Source organism: Megascapheus bottae, chromosome 26 (assembly GCF_031878675.1).
Source record: "Megascapheus bottae isolate mThoBot1 chromosome 26, mThoBot2.hap1, whole genome shotgun sequence".
NCBI lineage: Eukaryota > Metazoa > Chordata > Mammalia > Rodentia > Geomyidae > Megascapheus > Megascapheus bottae.
In genome coordinates this window covers 2,337,613-2,364,232 of record NC_143534.1, presented here as the reverse complement: position 1 = coordinate 2,364,232, position 26,620 = coordinate 2,337,613, and the positions used below count along the sequence as shown (strand labels likewise).

The 26,620-nt window shown below is 44.1% G+C and overlaps 1 protein-coding gene across 1 annotated transcript in view; it reads right to left on the bottom strand.

Moving 5' to 3' along the window:
- Nucleotides 1-26,117, bottom strand: part of Ryr2 (ryanodine receptor 2) — a 232,881-nt gene extending 206,764 nt beyond the window's left edge. Inside the window, exons 1-3 of the mRNA XM_090318697.1 lie at nucleotides 26,064-26,117; nucleotides 25,556-25,675; nucleotides 4,218-4,322 (exon numbers count right to left, since the gene is read on the bottom strand). Of these exons, the coding sequence (XP_090174823.1) occupies nucleotides 4,218-4,322; nucleotides 25,556-25,675; nucleotides 26,064-26,117 (279 nt within the window). The remainder of the gene's footprint in view (nucleotides 1-4,217; nucleotides 4,323-25,555; nucleotides 25,676-26,063) is intronic.
- Between the last annotated feature and the right edge of the window lie 503 nt (nucleotides 26,118-26,620).

Below are 26,620 nucleotides of genomic sequence, written 5' to 3'. Positions count from 1 at the left end.
ACAGAAATAATCTGTCTTCCCATGCTCACATCCTGCGGTGTCCTCTGTGTATCAGTGTGGCAATTTGGGGCCATTGCTGAGTGAGACAAGGTTTGCTGGCACAGTTCCTTCAATGGTGGTCAGGTGACCACAGCATCACATCCTGGGCGGGAGGCGGTGAGATGTCACCGTGGGATTCACAACAGGCGGCGCTTGAAGACTTAGGAAGCATTTCTCCCTGGGATTTTTTTTCTATTATTTTCAGAATGATTGATGGTCAGAATGATTGATTTTACATAAAACCAGAGAAGACAAGACTACTGTACTGAGTTGCAGGCTTTGAGTGTTTGTGCAAATACTTTCTGTGTCATCATATTGTCAGTACTTCTCAGCAAGGAAATAACTGCATGACGTTCACAACAACCAAGGCTCACTGCCCCTGAGGGCTGGAGTGAGACTCTGAAATTAGGATTCTGATCCAAGGGTTAATACATCCAAGAGACATCACTCCTTTCCCTTTAAGTGTTCATCGTTCCTTGCCTTTTTATGACAGGCGCTATCCTATGCTAGCACATAGGGAATGTTGATTTAAAAAAAAAACAACTAAGTAAATAATACAATTCACCTCGAGATTCTTACAACATCCAATATTATTTAGTGTGCAGCATGCTTCTGAACAAAAAAAATAGCAGCTTGTTTTTGCAGATGTAGTTTAAGATAAGTACATTACAACTCTCAGATGGATGCCATGAATTTAAAGTTTTCCAGTTGTAGTACAAGAATGGCAACAAGAAGACTGGAAGCATGGCTGTACCATTAAGTTTCACTGTAATAAAATAGAGAAAAGTAAGAAATGAATACTACCCTCTAAAGTAATTTTTAGCTATACTTGCTGTTTGATATGAAGATGGGGAGGGGCATAGGAGCCATGGGTCTTGAAAATTTCCCACATTCTGTTCCCAAATAAAATCATTTGGAAATTTTTAGGTAAAATGACTATTTAGAAGGACTACAGTTGTTTCCCCCCCCCCCCCCAACCCTGGAATTTAACAGACACTAAGTAAAGAAAGAACTGAACCAAGACCCAGATAAAAGGTTAGGACAGCACCCAGGTCTCAAAGCCGCTGTCCTCACGTCCTCATGAAAGCTAGCTAGTATTTCATGCCTGCTGGTTTGATTTGGTTTATTGATTTTTTTGTAAAGAAGAACATTTTATCTTCTGTATTTGGCTTCCTTAATGGATGGCAAGTTTGTAAGATTCATCATAATGCAGCACCGCACAATGAAATGAAATTCATTCTTGATACTTATGGTATCCCGTTTCATGACTATAGCCCAGGCAACCGATCCCTTCAATGGTGGGTAAGTGATGAGGCTGACTCTGATGTGAGGCTATTGTAAAGAATTGTGTAATTAACTATATCTTATCTGCCTTTGGGTGAATAAAGTTTCTATTGGGTACATAATTCCAGGAGTGAAATTACTAGATTACCACAGATCTATGGTACCATAGATTCTGCCAAACAGTTTTTCAAAAGGGTTCCATAAAGCTGCCCTCTTGTCAGCAGTGAACGGTGTTTCGCTGGCTTTCCATCTTGGCTGGGATTTGGCAATGTGTGCAGTTTCCATTTCAGCTGTGCTGCTGGGAGTAGAGGCGTCTCGGGACATGGTTTGAAGCCACACTCTTCTCAGGCCTGCCCAGAACAAACTCCCTCCTGTACTTCTGGGCATCCCAGACTCCGAAAGCATTTGTTCCAGTCTTGTTTCTGTTGTTTCTTCATTTGTCGGAGCATTCTGTGCTTTTCCAATCAGAGGTACTTTGTCAACTACCGGTGCCCAATGTCTACTCCCAGCATGTCTCTTGCCTTTCCAGCTCTCCTAAGGCAATCTTAATGGTAGCTTTAAATTCTCAATCTTCCTCATTGTAATGTTGTAGGTTTGGCATGGTTTTTGTGTTTTCTTGGCCAAAAAACAATACCTCCTAAAAATTCATATTCTTTCCTCGCACCAGAGAGCTACAACACACATGGTATGGATTTTTAGAGTCGGAAGAATTGAGATTAGACCCTGGACCGAGCACCAATTCTGAGAAGCCAACCCTTTGCCTAGTAAACTGCCACTTACAAATGGGCCATGTGCATCAATTGAGAATCCTGCTGTCTCCCGAGCTAATCTTCCATCAAGGTGGCCAAAGCCAAACTCTCTTAATTATGTTAACATTAAAACAAACATTGATATCCACTGGATGGAGCCTTTAGCTTTGCTCTTTTGCTCAATGTTGACTTTGGCTTGGTTCATCTCCTACAGCTTTCTGTACACAGAAAGAAAGCCTACTCGGATCTTGATTGAAATGCACTGATTTCCAATTGACCTGCAAACCAATTTTAAAATATCATCTTCTGTACTAAAGAAGAAACACCAAAAAAAAAAGAGGATTCCTTCTGTTCGGGGATCATTTTTATTTCTTAGTCCATGTGCTGAGATTTTCTGTGGCTCTCTGCTCCTCTTTCGTTAGAATCATTCCTAGGTGTGTCACATTTTATTCTACTAATATCAGAGGACCCCGTGGGTTTCTTTTGAAAAATCTTTGCATCCTCAAGATTCTTAAGGCCCTGTGGGCAGAGACTATGACAAACAGGATTCCGCCACTTACTACGGACCAAGCACAATGGGTAACACGTGTTACCTGTCCTGGCTCCTGTGACTTTGGAGAGGGGAGGGTCGCAGATCCAGGCCAGCCAGATAAAAAATTAAACAAAACACTCACCTTAGCAAAACAAATGAGCCCAGGGGAATACACCTGTATTCTTGGCTACATGGGCATAGGAAAGAAGATTATGATCTATTGCTGGCCCCAGCAAAAAGATGAGACCCTATCTAAAAAAAATAACTAAAGCAAAACATGGCTGGGAACATAGCTCAGGCGGTAGAATGCCGGCCTAGCAAATACAAGGCTCTGAGTTCAAACCTCAGAATGATGCCCAAAATGCTAATTGGCCTTCAATAGTGTGTTATTTGTGTGTGTATGTATATGCCTGCATGTCTATATGTAGATATATATGTGTCTATATGTATACATATAGATTGTGCAGGTGTACTACATGAACATCCATATGTGTTTGTATATGATACACATATGTATAGATATAGATATTAGATCTAGATTGTATCTTACCATACATCTTTTCTATTAAACAGAAAATTCCTTTAGATGAAATATTTCACAGAACGCTTTTCGCACCATGAAAATGGGAGTTATTTTTTCTGAGAGTCACAAGAAGGGTCTCTATAGGGAACCAGAGCTCATAAGTCAAGCAACAATTTTCCTGTTCCACCTTGCGTATCTCTTTGTGTTACCACTAACTCCTGGTTTGCTTCATCACACGTAGTACTGAGAACTTCCTGCTAAGGTTCCTTCACCTTGAAGATGATGCTTTTATTTATTCGGAGACCCAAGATGATGAACAAATGGCCCTTGACCAAGCCAAGCAAAACCAGACTTGAGCAGAACACGCTGGCTGTGGTCATTAGATGTATTTATACATATGGCAGAAGTGATAGGATTCAACTGACTGAATTAGGAAAGGCATTCAGGAAGAATTGCTCGGTGAAGAACAAGACAAAGAAGTCCGATCGTGCGAGAGCAGGAGGTCATGTGAGGAGGCACAGAGTGAAGAAGGATTTCGTTTCATGTGAAAACAGTGTGCCACCCATAACACACTGCATCCCAGGGAGGGAAGATCTTGCTCTCACATTGGCCTCAGGAGGTAGAACAGAAACACCAGTATTCAGTAGAAAATGGCTCGCCTTATCTTGCCATGTTATAACTAAAGCTGTCTGCATCACCATACTTCAGTTGCTTCAAATACACGAGAGTGTCATGAAATGTGACTTATTTGAAAGCAGCTTAGGACATTGTCGCACGGTGAGTGGCATCTGAGAATTAAATACAGGTCAATGACAAACAGCCATGCACACCAACGGCTCATCAGAGCTGTCCGTCCCCTGCTCAGAGGCCGGAGACACTCAGATGCCCGCAGAAAGCCCCTGCTCCACCCCACAGACGGCAGCACGCGACACGACACAGAGCACACGACAATGGATCCTTTTTTCTTTTTTCTAGTCTGCTGGCTGAAGCAGATCAAACCTTTAGGATTCCCAGGTAAACTTCCTTCAGCAAATGCAAGATTTCACAGCACGCACAAGCATACCGCAAGCCTACAGAAACGGATACTTGCCCCTTCCGACTTCTCCACCGTGTTGGCAAGCATCTCCTGCAGGGCACGCACAGACAGGGACTGGTCCAGGACAAAGGTGCAGATGGACAGGTCTGGGGGGACATTCTGTGTGGAAACAGGGGAAGCCATTAGCAAGGCATCCTCATCACCCATCCCCGCCGGTTTACCCCCACGGGCTCCAGACAGAACCACGAGCCTTTCCCTCCCCCACCCTCCCATCCAGATCTGCCCACGTTGCTGCATGCTCCTCACGTCTGCACACTCCTTTCGTGGATGCCCATCACACTGGAAGCTCTATCCCTGACCCCTGTGCCCAACAACAGTAGAGATCATCTCGAGAATCATGTAGCATCTCACAGATTTTCCTGCCGAGGTTGGCTTCAAACCACGACCCTCAGATCTCTGCCTCCTGTGACGCTAGGATTACAGGCGTGAGCTGCTGGCACCCAGCATCTGTTCCGTTCACCTAGCTATTCTAGGCAACCGATTCTCTAGTAACTCAGTTCTATTTAAGGTAAACTACCAAAAGTATTCCTCAGTATAGATGTGATTTCTGCAAATAACCTTGAACCTTTTACGTTATTCTCAGACAGCACACGTGCGGGGCTTTTGTTCTGCTTTCTCAACCCAGAACTAATTCACCTGAAAAGAAAGGGTCTTATTCATTAATCGATGACCAAGTCCCAACTTCCTGTCAGAAAGCACTTCACTGGCTTAAACTCTAAGCGCACTCCCAATCCATAAGAGAAAATGCTGTGCAGAATTCTCTGATCCTATCAGGACCCCAATCCAAAAACCACAGATTGCAATGCACACCTACCCTGTCATGCACAACACACACACACACACACACACACACACACACTTACCTGATGTGCAAATTAAATGAGAGAACGTGATTTGGTGTGCCTTGCCACCACAGAATGTGCTGAGAGCGAGCTGACAGGAAGCAAATCATGCTTTTTATACGGAGACAACCAGTGCCCATGTCATCAGGACACGTGAGCTTGGACTAACCCAAGTGGGATAGTGGCATAGCTGGTGCCTGTCCTTCTCCTAAAATCTGGACTGATCACCAGTCCCCTCAACCTGTCAAATGCTGCTGAGTCTTAGGAGAAGCAATTTGCCTGAATTAACCACAGGACAGCATCTGGCTTATTGGCGCTGGAGATGCCATGGAAAATCACTTAGGTTTTCAAAGGAGGGAACCCGGAGAGCCTTCAGTTTCCACAGATACATCTGCCCAATTCACTTAACATTCTGTTAGAACTTGTCCTTACTTTAACTGCACCAAAATCAATCATTTAGAACACTGTGACAGTGAGCCCCTGTTCCCATAGTACTATGTAAAACCCGACACGAATAAACTGACACTTGCTCGTGGTCATTTTTTTCCCTCTCTCTTAGACTGAAATATCCACCTCCAGATTTCTGTGCCTATGGGGGCTGTTTCATATTTTTAATTCACAACATAAACAAAGGCACATTTAAGGATATTTTCTGCCAGACAGGGAGGCTCATGCTTGCAATCCCAGCTAGTCAGGAGGTAGAAACCTGGAAGACTGTAGTTCAAGTCCAGTCTAGTCAAAAAGTTAGAAAGACCTCATCTCATCCCACAGGCTGGGCCTGGTGGCATTAAATCTATGGTCCTTGTACTACACCTTACCTACTCTGTCCTCTGCTAACATGCTCATGTCTCGGGCTGCCCACGGGAGTAAAACTCCAGACCCTACGTGGAAAACGACTAAAGCAATAAAGGGCTGTATGGGTGTGACTCATGTGCTCAGGTCAAACAACATTAGAAACTGGAAGATCCAGGCCAGGAGTGTGGCCTAGTGGTAGAGTGTTTGCCTAGCATGCGCGAAGACCCAGGTTCAACTCCTCAGTACCACATACTTTAAGAAAAAAGCCAGAACTGGTGCTGTGGCTCAAGTGGTAGAGCTCTATCCTTGAGAAAACCCAAGGACGATGCTCAGCCCTTGAGCCCAAGCCCAGGACTGGCAAAAAAAAAAAGAAAGAAAGAAATTGAGAGATTCTTCTTCTAATGAATTATGCACTCTTATTCGCAAGGGTGAAGAGTCACATTTTTGATGTACAGCTTTCCAAATACATGTATATATACATATATGTTTTATACATGTATATGTGTATATCTATGTCTATACATATGTATATATATATAAATATATGCATATTTGTACACATAAATATATCCATTTATCTGCATGCCTTTGTATATACATATTTACATACATATTGCTCACACCGAACACATAAATCATCTTTCCCCATTGGTCTCTATGAATTACAGTCCTGTCATTGAATAGTATACCCTGAATATAGTGGCACACACCTATTTCATTCAGCGTGCCTGCTGCACAGTCCAGGTGAGCCCCACACCCACAGAAGCTGGCTCTCGCTGCCCCACTCTGTGAGAGGCTGCTGCTCTCCACCACGCTAACCCAATCCAATGGCTCACACAACGCAAGCGAGCTCAGGATGCCCTCGCCTCAAACTACAGTGGCATCTATTTCTGGAAAAAGCAGACAAATGAGAGTCCTATCGGCCGATCTCTCTCCTGGTACTCTTGTGTTCATTCTAGCTTTCCAGGTGGAAGGCGAGCCAGTCAATTTCACTTTTCACACTGCCTTTCCATTGTGTCCGGGGATAGCACCCAGGAATCTGAAAGCATGTCACCACTTAGCACTGCACAAAGTCTCAGAGACCAGGAGAAAGGGCTGAAGATCCAGAGCAGAAATCAGCCAAGAGCTTTAGCCGAGTCTGCCAGTAGAAAGACACATCTTACTCTGAAGAAGAATCAATGCCCTGTGAGTTGAAAACATGCCAATAAAATATACTCATAATCTGTCCAATTTAAAAAAACATGAAATTAAATTGGAAGGTCGAAGTCTCAGACATACAAATTAAAAGAGCTGCTGGTTGACCAGGACACATGAAGACAGAGTTGCTGGAAGCAGAGCAGATGGTCTGGGTGGCAGTGGGTTGGGGCGGGCTTAGCTGCCATCTGCCAAGCGGCCTTTGGAAAGGCACTGTGGTTGTGGAGACTCAGCCTCTCCCTGAATCAGAGGCATGTCAAAACACTCAAAAGATAAAGGTACTGTTGTGGTGGTGGTGAATTTACCAACTAGAGACACGAGTCAGACAAAACTTCCCCTTGCAGATGGGGCCCGATTTCTGTTAACATGTTTATGTCTTCCCCAGTGACAGTAAACACTCTGGCAACATATCTTGTTGGTGAAATCCAATGGGAAGGAAATACCAGCTGGAAAGGGGGGTGGGAGGGGAGGAGCGTGCAGGGAATGTCAGTTCACACTTTCCTCTTTCTAGATCTTGGAAATTCCAAGTGTAAGATTTTTTAGCACATTTCCATCCTAGAGTGTTCCTCTAGAGTGCCTTGTATTTTCCTTGGGTGTGCGTGGTTCTGTGCCATTGTTCTTTTTCTGGTTCTTCTTGAACGCTTGCTTATTCTCTTCTAGCAGGATGCTTGCAAGGCAGGGATAAATGGGATCCTGCCTGACAAAGCACACGTGCCTCAAACATTCTCCAAGCCTCTCCAAATGTTGGAGAAAACTCCAGGCACAGCACCTGGTAGCCTCAACCCCATTAGGATCCAGGGGGAGAGGAAATATTAGCAGGTTTAAATGAGCAGTGATTAGCAGGACATTGTCACCTCCAAGACCATGGCTGTGCCAATTTAGCACTTAATTATGAAAATCCCCAGTGATGAATTGATGGGAATGTCACAGGATTTGTTTTTTGTTTAGTGCGTTCCTGGAATCCATTCTTTGCCATGCAACACCCTCTCAATTCTAGTATCATGGCTATGATGACCTGACTTATTATAATTGTATAATCATTTAAAAATTTGGTCCAGTGGTCAAGTGCTTGCCTAGCATGCACGAAGACCCTGGTTCCATTCCTTGGTACCACATACATAGAAAAGCTGAAAGTGGTGCTGTGGCTCAAGTGATAGAGCTCTAGCCTTGAGAAAGCCAAGGACAGTGCTCAGGCCCCAGCACAGTTGAGGGTGTAGCTCTCATGTGCTAGCTACAGCACCGGTAGAAAAGCAGGAATGCCGTACCCCTTCCTGGTGGGATGGGTAGTGGGCTTGTTTAGACAGCAAGGTCTTTACTGTCTGCAGATACTACTTCCATGGGAAAAGCTGTATCTCCTGGTCAGGGAGTCGTGATGAGGATGGTACATATTAGACAATCCAGTCAGGGTAGATAAATTGGGCCAGGAGTCCCAGAAATGTGTGATCTGCTCATGTTCTATGGTCCTATTAATCCACAAAAAATGATCACCTCTAGATCAATCAGCAAGCAAATATCTCCTCGATCACCTATTTTGCCTCAGAAAGAGCCTAGGGGAAACACTAAGAAATCACATGATATTGCAGGAAAATACCTCCAGCAGAGTTATCCTGAGCAATTGACATGTATTTATGGTTCAAGGTCAACTGAGGGCAAATGAAAAAGGTTGTTTTCCAGCTGCATGCTTTTGAAGAATTTGTAGGGCCTTCGCCTAAGGCTGGGGGAGGGAGATGGCATACCTTCTCCCCCAAAAGCAAGCTAAATAAAGCTGGTGAAAATAGCACTTTCAGAGCTTAAGATATGCAAAAACATAAGGAAGTTACACGTGCAATGCTGTTAAAGTCTGGGTAAGAGAACTTAGTCTTCTCTTTCCTGGGCTTCCTGCTATCTCTCCCCTCCCCCTGCAGCTCCCCACATCCCCATTCAGATGACTTGGGGGTTCTATTGGGGGGGGCAAGGCTCTGGGGACCCCTGTCACCTGGACCCCTCATCTCATGCCATGTGAGGCACCATCTATAGAGTGACCCAGCCCACCTGTGCCACACGCCTCCCTGCACGAATTCCTGAATGAAGGCAACGTAAGACGTGCTCACACGGCCAAGTGCCTAGAAACCTGGCCTCACGACGACATAGAGAGGAAATGTGCAGGGACATTAATGGCCACAGGCCACAGAAGAAACATGGCTCACAGACTGGCTCCAGAAAATTCACTCAACAAGGACAAGCCCAAAAATGACCAGCTGTGACACTAAGTACAGAAGTGTATCAGTCACTACAATACATCCTCCAACACATGTAGCACTAATAGAAATAAAACGAAGACATAGGCAAGAAGAAAGCCAGGGGAGTTGTAATCAATACTGAAGGCAAAACAGCCATGAAACAAAAAAAAGCCTGATTTGTACTGAACAAAAGTGTGGAGCCCAGCTTTTATAAAGTGTTTAGAGAAAAGAACTGAGGTAGAGTCCACTCACTCAACAGAAGAGCACTTTCCTAGAATACAGGGGAGGGGAGGGGACGCAGTCATGAGGGGAAACATCAAGGTTGTTCTCGTGGGTCTTATCCCTCTTTGATTTTGAGCCTTCAAGCTTGTCAACCAAATAAATCTCTTTTCTTTAAGAGTCAATGAGTCAGTTGAGTATTTTGTCACAGCATCAGAAAATGGACTGACAGACCTTGCACCCTTTCTAACCATAGCTGAGAGCCGCTTCCTCTGCAGTAGGCTGGCTATTGGCAACCAAGACCTCGCAGGCCCGGAAAGAATGGGGAAGCAAGAGGGCCAAGCGTCTATCCCACACAACATTCACGAAGGTTTCGATTTTAGGAGGACCATACAGATTGCCAATGTTTAGATTAGGAAGTACAAGGCAGGGAAAACTAGATGTGACACAAAGGACAGCCAAGGTCATACAGGGACTCGAGAGGCCACACAGCAGGTGATCAGAAGAAGAGAACACAAGATTCCAAAGCACAGCACCTGCAGTGGTGAGGAGGCCAGTGCTTTTAGATCTGCAGTGCTGAAGCAGCTTTAGTAGAGGTAGCAGGGCCTCTGCTTCCAAGGTTCTATAAAGATGATGTTTGGGGTATCAAAACCATGGCAGATGGGGACGCCAATTTAAGAAAACAATTGCTGAAGCAAAGTTAGAAGTGCATGTAAGGTGGTGATGATATATCTGTCGATGTACCCTTCATTGACTCAGCTCCCAGGTCCTGCACGGAACGTTGTGCTCTCCATATCCAATTCAGGATATCAAGCAAAAACATGTTCAACTATAACATTTAAGAAATAAGAATCTTAGTGTTCCAATATAGTTTTTTTACACATATTCTCATCTTTGCCATCATTCTTGGTCTATCACAGCTGTTTCCAATAATTTCCTGGATGCCTTCTCTCCAATCCCTCATCTCTCCCTACAATCACACATTAAAAACTCACAGTCATCTTTAGAGCCCTTACATGGGGTCTTCCACTGGAAGTAAGATACAGCCAACCCAATTCCAGGTAGGTAGGAACCTCACGTGCGGGAAGAGCAAAAACTGGAGGAAGGAGACAGATGAGAAAATGAAGGCACTGTATTCACCACGCTCATTCGAAAGAGAGTGATCTGGAAAACTAAGGGCTCTAAAGCTGCCAGACGCTTACCCACTCCCCAGTAAACACACACACAGGGCTGTGTGCATACACACTTGACCAAGTTGACTGAATTATAGTCTAGATAGGCGTGAATCTCCATGGGACAACCCTGTGAATAAGAGCCAGGCAGTTTAAGAACCATCTCTTGAATGGGGAAGGGGCGGTGAGAGGGGGTGGACGAATGCAGTCATAATAATGTACGTAGATGATGACGGAAATAGGAAAGGAGGGGGAGGTTGATGGAAGATTGTGATCAAGATGTATCGGGCACATAAATGGACCTGTTCAATCATAAATCCTATTATACAACCATCTGAAGACTTAAAAACTAAATTTAAAAAAAAAACATTTTAATCTTGGATGATAAAATTACACACTTCCAGTGAGTCCTTTGGCAAATACAATAACAGAACCTACTTGTTGGAACTATCATTATACTAAAGAGATTTAATAGTATAATCACTACAGTTAAAATAACCATCCATCTATTCTCTATAGGTCAAGCCTAATTTACCTTCATTTCATTCAAACACAGCACCATCGGGCTCATGATGCAGCCCATTTCTGGCCCTGCCAAAAGCGCTTCAGTATGGGACAGCAGTCTCCCTTCCTGGGAAAGCCCTTTATTACCAGAGCACTAGGCAGAGAAACAAGAGAAGAGCAAACAAGGGCTCAGACCAGGAACCTGGGGAAGACCTGGGCTTTCCTGCACCCTGGACTCTCAGCTCAATACAGCAATGCCCTCCCACCCCCCCACCCCCGTACCAATGGTAAAGCTTCAGCCTTTTGCAGACTATGGTAAGAACTGTAATAGCCATGGCAAAGGGCTCCTATTCAACTGATAGCTGGCATAGTCGCCCCAACCTCAAGCTCACCATCTAAGAAGCTGATCACCAATCCCAGGCCTTACCACTGTAACTTTAAACATCAGCTACCAGCATTTTAACAAGAGATTATAAAGGCGCAGGCACTTCCTAAGCAAAGCTTATGTTCCAAGGCTGCCTGAGAGGTGTGAAAGTATTTCGCCTTTGGAAATATCTGTTGAAACAGGAGATGCTTCTTTTTTGCTGAGTAATCACTCTTCTAAATTTATTTTCCTATTACTTTATTCATATCATCTTTCACAAGAACTGAAGTTTTTAGTTGGAGAATAATCTAATCCAGAAGCTCAGGGACATCTGGTATACCACCAGAGAACAGATAGCAAGTAAATGAAGGGGAGAGGAGGAGGAGGAGGAGGAGGAGGAGGAGGAGGAGGAGGAGGAGGAGGAGGAGGAGGAGGAGGAGGAGGAGGAGGAGGAGGAGGAGGAGGAGGAGGAGAGAGGAAAAAAAAGAGGAAGGAAAAAGGATGGAAAATCATCTTAATTTTAGACAAAACATCTAAGGTTAATTGAGCAAACACTAGAAAGACTACGTCATTAAACTAGAAACTGAAGCAGAGATATATTTTATAAAGCCATTTTGATCATATATCTGTGCTTCAATTTGAGCATATTTAATTACAAAAAGTAAAAATAAATGGAAAACTATGTGTTATAAATTATAGCTCATATGAACAAATAGTACTTCAGTAGTAAAGGCAATACGACTGAAAATGCTTCATTAATTTCCTTTGTGTTTGTGTCCTGGTAGCAGGGCTTGGAATGCCTGCTCCTGACTGGCACACTACCACTTGAGAAACACCTCCAGCCTACCAATTTGGAGAAAGTATCACAAAGATTTTTTTTAGTTGGGCTGGCTTCAAACTGAGATCCTTCAGGTCTCCTGCCTCTTGAGTAGCTAGGATTACAGGCATAAAGACACCAGCACCAGACTGCATTATTTTTAATACTTTAAAACTTCTGGATTCAATAACATGAAAAGTTGGAGCTAGGATGTAGCTCAATGGTAGAGCGATTGCCAAGCATAAGCAAATCCCAGCACCACTGCTGAATGAATGAGGGAAGGAGGAAGGATCTATAGAGAGAGATATGAAGGGCTGGTTTCATCATCAATTTGCCTTAATATTTTAATAGTGTTGAAAGGTAAAAAAGAAACATTGAAAACATGCACAGATACAAATGGAAAATGATTCCTCCTCCAGTTTTCCAAGGGTTTGTTAGTAAATTCCCATTTGTCAACTGAGTCATAAAGTAATCATGTGGCCGGGAGCATAGCCTACTGGTAGGGCACTTCCCTAGCATGTACAAAGCCCTGGGTTCAATCCCTCGCTATCACATACTCAAAAAAGCAGGAAGTGCTCAAGTGTCAGGGTGCTATCTTTGAGCAAAAAGTGTCCAAGGACAGAGCCCAGGCCTTGAGTTCAAGCCTCAGGACTGGCAATAATAATAATAATAATAATAATAATAATAATAATAATAATAATGTATTATGTCATGCTTATATTTCTAGCAAATGAATTCACCTCTCACTTAACCCCTTTACTTGAATGATTAGAAAAGTTACTGTTCAAGTTTATAAGCATTTGTAGTCGGAACCATTTATTTTATCATTTTTACCATGTATTTATGTAATCTAAAACATCCAAATGCCTTTTCTCATTGTCATGAAGGTCATCTTCACCTTGAAAATACCGCCCCTAGGGAATGTTATGAAAAGTGCTCTGATTATCCCGATAAGTCTACTTATCCCTATAAGTACTTATCCCTATAAGTACTTTCCTTCTGATAAAATTAGCCACTGTAAAACTTTGTCACAAGATTACAAGACTGCATTTCACAATACAACCACTCTCCATCTCATTATAAAATACTATTAGGATTTTATGGTTCCAACTTCTCCAAGCAACAGCTTGCCTGTGCCAGAATGGATTCCACATTGGTAACTATTTCTGCAAATGTATAGCCATGGCAACATGTATTTCCTTAATGAATGCTACTCAGAAGCCCCCCAGCCCCCATCTTTGCTTTACCAAAACAACTCATCCAGTATTGGCACTGTGTAATCCCCACAAAGGTAACTTCAGAGAGAACAGCCCTGTGGGATTCTCACTGTCCAGGCAGTTACCTGGTTTATATAGTCAGCTTCTGACCTTAGAGATCTTGCCCTGCTTTCTTTTTTTTTATTATTGTAATTAATAGAAGGGTTACATGATATTTGCCAGATAGATGGTACATTAATTCCCATACATTGATACCCTTTCACATGACTTTGTCCCCATTACCCTCCCCCCCACCCCCGCCCCTCATCTTGTTTTCCCCCCTTCCCTATCCAATTTCAAGTAACCAAATACAAATATATCCGATATATCAGGTAGCAAAGTGAGATACTGTAACAATATGAGATAACCAAGGGACAGCAAAAGAGATGAGAGATAACATAGTACCTTAAGAACAACAATCATTCATTATATGGCTTATGTTTCTATATCCTGGAGATCCTTTCATTCAGCATCCTACTACTTGCCCTGCTTCCTACCCTCAGGGATCTTCCATGGTTCTTCCAACACGTGCTGGCACAAGAAGACATCTCAATCTCTTGCAGGACCATTTTGGGTATTGTTTCAACCAGCTACTTAGCCCATTTCCCCCATAGAACTGTGCATCAGATCTACTCTTACAGACACAAAATGGGTGTCTTATTTTCAAAGCGACTCTGCCAAATCCTATATGGAAGTTTGTGTGCTGAGAGCTAGTACTTAAATGTCCTTCGGGCAAGAGTGACTTCACACACTCGTGACTCCACATGCCCAAGCATGACAGAACCCCAAGAAGTCTCATAATAAGGAGCTGGGAGCGTGGCCTAGTGGTGGAGTGCTCGCCTAGCATGCATGAAGAACTGGCTTCGATTCCTCCATACCACATACACAGAAAAAGCGAGAAGTGGTGCTGTGGCTCAAGTGGTAGAACTCTAGCCTTGAGAATGGAAAGGACAGTGCCCAAGCCCTGAGTTCAAGCCATGGGGGAGGGGGGAGGAAGTCTCACAGTAACACAGGCCTCCCACATCAGATCTGACTGCTGGTGAGGTTTTGATTTGGGTTAAGGTTTTGTGCTAAAGGAGAAAAGATGAGTCCTCTGATTCCTTTTTTCCCCTTACTTGGCCATTAACTGGTAAAGTCTTCATTTCTGTGTGCATCTCCATGGAATCTGCTAAAAATTAGTTGTCTAATTTTTAGAACTGAAATGTTTAATAATAATCTGATAAACAACGGTAAAGATAACCTGATGAATGTCTTATCCCTGCCTGCTACTATTCTGACCTTGACATTCATGAACTCAACTCATCTCAGAACCTATATATATGAAAGATCCCAAATATTATATATATGTATATGACAGATCCTGAATAAACTAAATTAGCAGTCTTTGTCTATGACATGCTAAATCCCAGCCCACTCTAATTATGGCACTCCGCTCAGTGACAAATACCTTGCATAACTGAGACATCAAGTAGTGATTGTGTAACCAAATGTCATTTGGGCCAATCAGTATTGATCATATGGTTAAGAAATGGTTTCTGAAATTTCATTTCTTGCTCACTTTGTTTTAGATAAAAAGCAATACACTTAAAAATATTAGAACATAATCTCCTCCAACCATGTGGCAGTGGCTCATACCTGTAATCCAGGGTATGTGGGTGACTGACAAGAGGAAGATTGTGGTTCAACGCCAGCCTGGGCACAAAAGCTAGCAAGACCCCTTCAGAACACATAGCTGGGTGTCACTGTGCGTCCCTGGAATCTCAACCTACATGGAAGTCTGAGACTAGGATGGTCACAGTACCAGGCCAGACTGGGGAGAAAAGTCTACAAAGCTCCATCTCCACAGAAAGAAGCTGAGTGCTAAAGTAGCACAACTCTAGTGAGAACAGAAAATCTAAAGGAATCAGTTGACTGGGGCTCAGCACATGGCCACGAAGGAAATAAGACACCATCCAAGAAATGACCGGTGCAAAATGGGCCTAGAGCCACAGCTCAAGAGCAGAGTGCCAGCCTACTAACACAAGGCTTTGAGTTCAAACTCCAGCACAGCCAACAGAGAGAGACAAAGACAAAGTTCAAATTCCAGTACAGCTGAGAGACAAAGGGGAGACAGAGAGAAACTGAACATTGTTGGTGGGAGTGCAAACCACTATGGAAAGCAGTATGGCAGTTTCTCAAAAGACTAAACATAGAGCTCCCCTATGACCCAGCAATTCCACTACTTGGCATTTACCCAACCATCCAGAAACTAAGGCATACTAAATCCACTAGCACAACGATGTTCATTGCAGCACTATTTACATAGCAAAGATATGGAACCAACCCAGATGCCCCTCAGTGAATGAGTGGATCAACAAGATGTGGTATTTGTACACAATGGAATTCTATGCTGCTGTCAGAAAGAACAACATCGCCCCATTTGTGAGGAAATGGAAAAACTTAAAAAAAAATCATATTAAGTGAATGAAGTAAGCCAGACTCAAAGGAACTTAGGCTCAATGGTTTCCCTCATTCGTCATAACCAGTAGAAACCTTGGGCTCTCCTAGCAGAGATTTGCCCTAGAACAAAACCTAGATACATAAGGCCATGTAGGATGACGCTAAATGAAAGGACCTCCAGGATATAGAAACAAAAGCCATATAAAGAGTGATTGTTGTCCTTAATGTACTATGTTATCTCTCATTCTTTTGTTGTCCCTTGGCTATCTCATATGGTTACAGTATTTCATCTTGTTATCTGATGTATATATGCATATTTGGTTATTTGAAATCAGATAGGGAAGGGGGAAAACAAGATAAGGGGAGGGGGAAGGGAAATGGGGACAAAGACATGAGAAAGGGTATCAATGTTTGTGAAGTAATGCACTTCTATCTGGTGAATATAATGTAACCCTTCTATTAATTACAATAAAAAAATATATGGAAAAAAGAGAGAGACTGATAACTCTACTGAGTGACCTCCTATCCCCCAGAGAACCCCCCAGCATGGAGAACACTACTGGATGTTATTTTATTCCTCTATTACTCCACAGAAACAATGACATGTAATGTGGTACAGACAGCACAGCTGCCACCTGTGACCCCCACAGGCTCACAGCTCTACACACATCAGAGGGAGCAGAAACGCTCCAAGGACTGGAGCGTCGACTGATATTTCAGGAATCATGAAGCTTTCCAGAATTCTAAGAAATATGGAAAATAGGAACATAATTCAAATTAGCATGATAAAAATACACATGGCAAAAGTTCCGAAGGCAAGTAAGTTCAATGGATATATGTAGAAGCTAAAATCACATGGAGCATATTCATGAGGGAAATTGCAGAATTATTGTTTTAAAAAAAAGTAATTCCTCCTTCTGTCCCATGGGATTAACTCATCTCTGTACTAGAAAATCTTAGACTAAGTTTCTTAGTTTAGGAAACTGGTTTAGGAATACATATAAACTCACTATTGAATCACTGCTCTATTTGTGCTAAGATAATTAGTAATTGTGTAGTTAGAAAAACTGGGTTGAGGCTGGGAGCCGGACCCGAGGCAGGAACTCAGGGACAGCATCCAGGCCTAGAGTTCAAGTTCCACAACCAATAACAACCACCAAAATGAAAGGAGGGAAAAGAGAGAGGGAGGGAGGGGGGAAGGGGAGGGGAGGAGAATGGGGAGAAGGGAAGGGAAAGGAAGGGAAGGGAAGGGAAGGGAAATAGGGTTGAAATCTTGGCTTGACACTGTGGGATGTGGGTTAAATCACAATAAGACATTGTAATTCTTCATTATGGTGCAAAGAATGAATGAAAGATTCAGTGCCTGACACCAGCTCTGATAAGCCACGCCAATGGAGAAGGTTCTAACTTCACGTTATTATCCCAGAGCTGGGAAGCGAGAACAGCAAATTTGTCTGCTTTCCAGTCCAGGAGACAGTAAGATTTTCTGATAGGAAGCACAGGGCAGGGAAAGTAGATAGATTTCACCTCAGAAGGGCAAAAACCACCTGCTCATCAATTATACTGTCTATTATATACTTTATTTTAATGGGTGGCCCTATCTGGCCAGGATGTTTGTGACTAAAATGCATACTACAACTGAGAGACACAAAGAAAGCTTTGATTCTCCCATTCGCAGGCCTTGGCATTGATTTCTTATGTTCCCTCAAACTCCGGTGCCTCTGTTTCCCTGATAGCCACTTCATTTAGCCATGTCCTTTAGAAACCTGTTTCTATCCTTTTTCATGCCATAAATAGAACTCCAAACACAAAACACAAAAACTAAAACCCAAGCAAAAGAAAAAGGCAAAGCATTAGAGGAACAATGTTTATCCCACAAAAGAAAAGGTCAAGCTACCAAATATCAACGCGATCAAGCGCAACCCAGAAAAATATGTGCAGCACTTGCTCTCCGTTCCATGAGGAAAATGTCGATTTCAATGAACAATTCTGGATACAAATAAGGGCATCTTGCTATTCCAACAGACTCTTCAAGGGGCAAGTATTGTGAAACAGATCCATCTTTTCACTTGTCATTTACTGCTATGTCCCTGACCAACCTAAGGATTCAATGACCTCGCACTTGGTACTTAACAGACACACAGAGTGCCTTTACCTCAGGCTCAGTAGAATTTGCATCTTGTTATTAGAGCCCAGACTTCACGGAGTTGATACGTAGCATCATGAACAAATCATTGGAACATGGAAGACATTGAGTCCTACCAGCTACTGTGTCATTCCATAAGTCAGTCCAAGTAAAGATTTTCCATCTCTCATCTTGGCCGGTATTCATTTGTGACCTGCGTGCGTGTGTTGCTGTTTAGTAGTGCACTCTTAGTAAAACTCAAGGAAGAGAAAACATTTTTTTTTTTTAGTTTGCAGCCACAGTCTACAGACCAGGCCTTACCCAGCATCTTTCTGTCTCTTACAGATCTCTTCAAAAGGTATCATATATTCAAAATAATATGTGTGTGGAGGAAAGCGTTTTAAAGAAATCAGCACCACAAATCCATCAGCCAGGCTGGATAATTCCCCATGCCGGGTGATTCTAGAAGGCCCTCTGTGCCTCTCTGCACAACTACCTTTTCTCATTTCTCTTGATAGCTCACCACAAACTCCAGCATGCCTGCACAGTGCCGGGTTTGCCTCTGTGTAACTGGACAGATGATGTCTGTGTATGGTCTCTGGAACTTACTCTTCTTTTCCTTCCTGGTTGTGTAACACACGGAGACACAGCCCCGCTGGCTGTGAGTTCCTGCAGTCCATTCGCTTTCACTGCTATGAAACAATCCATCCATTGTAAGACCGCAGGCCGCTGCTCGCTCTGAGGGCTTCCTTTCTTCCTTCCCTTCTCCCTTCTTTTCTTTTGGTAGCATGGAGGGCCTGGCACTTATAAGGCAAATGACTTACCGGGTGAGCCATGCTTTCTGCCCCTTTGCTTGGTTATTTCGGGTAGGGTCTTGTGGTACACTGGGGTCCAGGCTGTACCGGAGTCCTTCCGCTTTGGCTGTAGATACCAGGTCTGTTCCTCTACACCCAGCCGCTGTGCTTCCCTAGAGCTGGAATCACAGGCACAGGCCACAATGCCCAGCCTTTGGTTGGCATGGAGTCTCTTGAGGTTCTTTCAGCCAGGTTGCTGTCAAGCTGTGATTTCCCAATGTTAAGCGCTAGCCTTGAATACAAAAGCTCAGGGACATCACCCAGGCCCTGAGGTCAAGCCCCACAACTGCCAATTACTGTGTCCCAAGGTCAGGAAGAAACACTGTCCAGGCAGGAGATGGGGGAGAGGGCATTTTGTAAACATCTGTAGCATGTAGTCAACTTGAACTTACTATCTATAAATGAACCCCACTGCTCTCCAGAAGAATTCTACTCTACAGCCAGGGCTGTTGGGTACCAAGATAGGATTATGACTGGGGGATCTATAGCCCTTGCACACCATTCCTTCTCTGCTAAGTCCAACTTCTCCCTAGATGCAGAAGCCTTGTGCAAAAAAAAAATGTAAAGTATTGCTGTGTAGCTCAGAATGACTGAATGATCTAAGAAGGAGGTATAGTTACTTGGGCATCAACTACTTCTGGGAAGAGTGCACGCCTGCAATCCCAACTTCCTAGCGACCCAGAAGCCAGAGATGGGAAGGCCAGGACTCAAGGACAATCTAAAGCAAGTTTGTGGGGACCAAGCACACCAGGCATGGTGGCACAGGCAGGCACAGCTAGGTGAGAGGAGCTGCAGACACGGGGTTACCACAGGCCTGACTGGCAGGAAACAGAACAGCTGTGACGAGTGTCAGGAGAGCTATGGAATCTCTCAGAAAACCCAGCATCTACTCCATCAAAAAGGAGTCAAGGTCACAGGCATCCAGTTATCCTCGTCGCAATTGCCCACCTCTGATAACAGACAGCAACTCAGGCCTTGACCTTGCTGGTTTGTAGAAAGCAGCCTCAGCTGAGTAAAGCGGCTCAAGCCTGCAACCCCAGCTGCTTGGGGAAGTGGGAAGTGGGGGATTATGATTCAAGGTCAGCCTGGGCAAAACAAAAGCAGAGAGTTCATCTTCACCCAGAGCCTCACATGGTAGCGCCCTGTACCTGTGCTCCAGAGATGAAGGATAACACCAATCTGAGGACCACAGTTCAGACCAGTTCAGGCATAGAGACAAACTGTACCTGGAAAAATAACGAGTGCCAAAGGGGCAGGAGGCACGGCTCAAGTAGGAGAGCCCTGAGTTTAAACCCCAGTACCTCCAGGAAAACAGAGGAAGCAGCAGCCGACTGAGAGGATAAACTGGGCTGCAGCCTGCAGAGGAGGAATTGCTCCACTGCAGAGACACGAATGAGCTGCAGTGCGTCACGTCAAGTGTGGTGGCTCTGGGAATACACACAAGGAAGGCAAGAATAAAACCAGGTTTGTGGTAACTGTTTAGCAGGCATAAAGCAAGATCCGCTCTTGCAAATAAACGCAGAGGGCTGGAGGAGGAGTCTGAGTGGTAGACTGCCTGCTTAGCAAGCTCGAGGCCCTGAGGTCAAGCCCCTGGGAACAAACACGAGCTAGCACACATTCCTGAACTCACACTGAGCATTCACTGAGACAGTAGTCCTCCTCGCCCAAACCCAGTATCAGTCATTGACCGTTTTTCTGTTAGGTCTTAGATTAGGACTTGAATTCGTTTCCTGCCACTTTCACTCCCTGGCTAGCACTCTACCAGCTGAGCCACACTTCCAACCCCTGACCTTTATTTTTAGTGGCCCTGGGACTGGTGGTATTTAGGCAGGTGCTCTACCACTTAAAGCCACACCATCGCCTTGCATTCCCATGAAATTTCAGCAAAGCAAATATGCCATAAACTCTGAAGATACAACCTTGAAAATGTAAATCTAGCAATTATTATTCCTAGCATCAGCACATCCTCGCTTGAGTGTTTACTGCTTTCTTTCTTTTTCTTTTTAATTCAGGCTCCAAGGAGAAGCACCATTCCTCATAGCTATTTTCTAATGAGGAATTTCAGAAACACAACATGGAAAATGAATTGAGAGAAACAACTGAGAGTGCACCAGCACGTAGCATCGGAAGCTGGATTTTATAAGGAACTGCCAGAATGGCTGTGCTGCAAGTGAAGGGCCTGGAGAAAGACCCCGCTGCCCCTCGAGGCCCACCGTCATCCTGCTGTTTGCCTTCATGGGCCACGCAGGGGTTTTGAGAACTGTGTGCAGTGTATGGCACGTGTCCACCATCACAGAGTCACCCAGAGCAGACTCCCTGCCCTTGGTGTCACCGGCTCGCTGCCACACTCCACATGAGCCCTGAGCCATCTCTGATGGCTCCAATGTCTCCAGCGTCTGATCTTTTCCAGAATGCCAAAGACTGGGAATCACGCAGAACGTGGCCTTTCCCTGACTGGCTTCTTCCACTGCGTAGTAGACCTCAAAGGCTCTCGGCTCCGTCCATAGATTCCTATCCCGCCTCCCTTTGGGGCTGAATCATATTCCAGTGACGGTTGGTCGATCTGGTGAACTACTGGCTGTTTCCATATATAGGCATTTAGAATCAAAAAGGGAGCTCCCGGTAGGTTTTCTCTCCAGCTGGATTCATCTGGTTTATGACACTGTATTAGTGATTATAGATTATGTTTCTGAAGATGTCATTTCTTTCATTTATTTTACCTCACAAGAAATAATAGGAAATCAGGAGCCAAATATTTTAACCACGGAAATGATTCTTTAAAAAAAAATCTTAAAGAGATGAATCAAGATGAATTTCTCACCCCACCATACATACAGCAGTGGCGTATGATCTAAATCTTCCATCAGATGCTTCTCGGATTGGGATTCCCTCACGTCACCCTCCTCTCCTCATGAGAGAGTACCACCAACGCATGTGCAAAACAACTGGCAAGAATGCTCCCCACATCCGTTGAACACACAGCTCCACTCTGGCAGGATGCACTCATCTCATTAAACACAGACCCTGTCCTACACTGTCCTACACTCAACGATCACACAACATCCAGATATTTTCTTTCTGCCACATTTGATTTGTTTTTCTTTTTAAAAATCAGCAAACAAATTAAAACTTGTATGACTAAAATCCAACAATATTGAGAAACGAATACAGCCATGCAACCAGGCAAAAGAAGGTCTTCCTTTTGTCTCCAACCCTGATGCACAAAATTCTATGAAAGCTAAAATAATAACAATGTTGAACAAGAATTGCACTCATTTCCTTACTCATGGAATTGTAACTCCTCTTCACATCACCTTTACAATAAAAAGTAAAAATTAAAAAAAAAACACAGAAAGGTTACTATTTCTTGTCCTGTAACTGTTTGATTTCAATGACATGTTAAAAGAAACAGTGAGAAGTACGTAAATTTTAAGATGTTTCAGAAACGTTAACAGAGGGAATGTCCCTTATCTTGCTTACATTTATCTTATCCTGACATTTTTATTATTCACAATTTCTCACTTGAATAAGAAGGGCCTCTGATCTGGACTAGCACAACCGCTCTGCACCATTAATATCCCAATGCATTATTTATGGTGCTGAATTATTTGCTAGACTGAGAAGTGGCTGGAGAAAAAAATAGTGTTCCATCATGGCTCAGTAAGGGGAGAAATACTTCTAGCTAAAGGGAGGCCAAGAACCTAGAAGACATGGGACGAGCTCTGGACACCACAGCATCCACAGGGCCACATTTCTTTGTGAAAAGCCTGCTGGAAATCTACAGCACAGTTCATACAAGCCACAGACCTGAGCCAGGACTTGAAGTACCACAAAGAACCATGGAAGCCTGGAGCTGAAGCAAGATCTGAAGGCTCCTCCTGTGGTCTCTCTCCACACGATCAACATCAGAAGACAACCTTTGCCATGGTAAGATCACGACGCACACGTAGCGCTTTCCTTCTCGAGAGGAGAAGTGATGGATCCAATGGCTACATCTGCCTAAGACACCAACAGCGTGTGAGCAAGGCATAACCAGCCCCCCCGGTTTACTGTAGGTATTATGTGAGCTGTGAGTCTCTCACTAGGCTTTCATATGGAGATACAAATAAATACAAAACTATGCTTCCATGAAAGCTTCAAGTTTTTAATAATAACAACATAAATCTGCCCCCAAAGTCACCAGTTTCTACACACCAAAGCCTGATTCCTCAACTCTAAATTATCAGACAACAATGAAAAGATTCCTGGATTAAGACCCATGCAATAAATAGTCATCACTATGAAACAGGAATAACTCAGCCAAACACGTCATCAGACATAAATATTTAAATTTTCTGCAGGGAAATCTATATTGAAGTGATGAACCATTCTCTTGCTGACACAGGTCAGCCTGAATAAATATCTTGGAATCATTAAACACAAACTTCTCTATCCTCCCCCCCTCAAAAAAGAAAGTCAGTAGTGTCTTTGGTTAAAAGATTCTATGGCTTAAGCTATGTCTGGGATGGCTTCCAGGTCCATGTATAATGACATCATCTGTCTAGTTATTGCCAACAATCGTTCTGTTCTCCTGAGTTCTATGATAAGCTCAAAGACGACAGGTGCAGGTCAGAAGGGTCACCTCCTACTCTACCCAGGAAAGCCAAATCCAGACGCATCTGTGCGTTCTGTATGCCATCATCACCAATGTGATCAGAGAGCTAGAGTTTGATCTCTTTGTTACCACAGAAAACTGAAAGCCTTTCCATATTAGAAAAACTATAATCAGCCTCGAATTCCTAGATTCCTTATGAACTTAGTTATCTCGTTAGGGTTATACTAGTTCAAGGTACTGTGTTTGGTATAAAAAGATAAGAAAACACATGATCAGGGAATCATGGATCCAGGATCCAGAAATTAGGGGACAGGAAGGAAGGGAGATGCCGCTGCTCACAGAACTGGGCCCAGAAAGCTGCATCCTAAAAGTGTACGCGAATGTAACTCATCCCAAACACTTCAGGAAGGCCGGAGTAAAACGAATCACTGTGTGGGTCGTCGGGGACAGCAATGCTTGAGCACTAAAGAGGTTAGGCCATTCAATTTCACGGCTTGACTTGTGCATGGTAAACTGGGGAGAGCATCGGGGATGTGGACTCAGAGTGGGGAGTAGCTCTTTGTCAAAGAACTAGAAGAATGACAGCAAGCGTGGTGTTTGGTATAAATGTGGAAAGTCAAAAGCCAGTAGCCCTAAAAAAGCCCACCTTGTTCTAGCCACCAGGAAAACAGGAGAAACCACAGAGAAAACGCTATTAAAATATTTTGTTTTTTAATAAAAGCATTTTTCATAGCTAAATTTTAACACAGTAAGCTATATGAAGAGAATGTTCTATTTTTAAAAGAACTTGCCTAAATAAAACATAAGTAGGGCTATAAAATGCCTAACATGTGACCAACTATTGTAACAGTAATATTATTTTGCATTAACTACTATAATAACTCATATAGGATTTCATTGCACTCACAAATTGCCACGATGAATCGAAACCCCTAAAGATAATAAATCAATCAATAAATAAGGAAATAAACCTGAGCATGCTGTTGTTTGAAGTCACAAATGAGTATCGACCTTAATATCTCCTAGACTGTCATTTCCTCATCGGCACAGCAGTATGATGCCAATGAACTACTCGGCGTTTTATGTGATCAGTACGTGAGACTGCACAGGCCCGCGCTCTGTGAACCAAAGAATGCTGCACAAGACTACATTGACCTTTCCTGCCTGGCCCTCCTCCCCTGGAGTCATCTCGCTTCATTCTCCCCTGCGTTCTGCATGACCTGACCTGAGGGCAGACCCCGTAGGTACCTCAGAGCACAGCCGAGCCCCCCGCCCCAGCCCCCAGAGGCCTTGATCCCAGCTGGAATGAGTCAGCCCTCACACAAGCACTCCTCCAGCCTCCTCTCGCTCTCTATCCTGCCAAATCCACCCAAGAGCCAAAAGCATCGCCAAAGGCACAGCCTCGCCTCACTCTAGGAAGAAACTCCAACCCCTACCACGGCCTGGAAGGTCTGAGATGCAGGCCTGAGCGGCTTCCACCTCCAGCTCAGGCCACCCCACCCGCCACAGTGCTTCCCCACTCAAACTCATGCCCACCTAGCAGTCTGCCATCGCCAGGCTTTTCTCTTTGTGGAAAGTTCAATAACTTGGTCCTGCTCATTCTCTCCCTTGGTCCTGGTCTCCCCACATGTCACTGGCTCAGAACGGTCTCTCCAATTCCCTTTATGAAAGGCTGAGTCCTTTTCCACTTTCCTTCCTATCCCTTACTCGGTTCCTTTTCCACTAAGCGGCAACCACCACGGCTCAAGCCCTCTTTCTCCTCTTGTTAAATGGAGCCTAAGGCCTCTCCATTTCACATTTTCTGTATTCAAGAGTGAAAACACTGTTCATCTATCCTTTCATCTACACACGGAGAGTCCCCACAGCAGGTGTCGTAGACAGAGCTGGTAAACAACGCCAAGGCCAAATCTCCTAATGACCTTGACGGCTTCTGCTCACCTTGGAATTGGAAGTGGACTCCAAGAAACACAGTCTGTTGCCGAAGCCTTCTGCCGCCAAGCACAGTTTCTGCTGCTCTTTGTGAACGGTGGCCGAGCACTGCAACACCACCTCGTCACCCTGCAGAGCAGGAGGAGAAAGAAGACCAAGTGAGGCCCTGGCACACAGAATAACGTAACTCTGGTGATGTGGTTGGAAAACAACATAGATGTATTCAATTAGAATAACCCGAGCAAGTTTTACTGCTATATTTTCACACACACAGTGCACTTTGAACCAACTCACCCATTCCACCTCTCCTCCTTCCTCTGGTTTTCAAACAGCAGGTAGACAGGTTTCCTTTAATGCCATGCACATTAAAATGTGCACAGATTTAAAAGAAAATGGAGCCACAGGGAGGAAGTCCTGTGGATTGTGAGAAGGCAGCTGGATGGCCCAGGAAAGACGAATGTCATCCAAAGTGATCAGAAGTTCCTTGGAGTGATCACAGAGTCCAATGGCAACTCGCCTGTGTAACAGTAAGCGGTTTCCACCAAGCCTGCTGCTCTTTCACCAGCATCATCGAGCAATTCTCGGATGCATTGAGTGTGGTGGCACGTGTCTGTAATTCCAGGGTTTGGGAAGCTGAGGTAACGTGACAGAGAATTTGGAGCCAGCTTGTGCTTCCTAGCAAGTTCAAAGCCAGACTCTGAGACCCAGTAAGGCTCTGTCTCACAAAAACAACACACAAGGAAAAGAAAAGAAACAGGCTCTAATAGCAGGCACACAGGTCATCCTAAAGCTAACACAAGAAAATGGGTCAGTAACTGAACTTCTGGGTTTGACACTGGTGGTTTGATCAGATTTGAAATGATTCAAGCTGCCTTAAATACACAGAGAAAACCCATTTGTGAGTTCAAATATCTAAAACAACCCCGGTTTCTCATCAATTAAGAAGGCCCCTGCCTTACAGGAAAAACTACACACATGCTAAAGCAACAGAAAGGAAGAGTCAGTGCCAGCCATGGCAGTGCAGGCTGGGGAGGGCACCGTGGATCTCCATGCCAGTCTGGGCAAGGCGCGGAG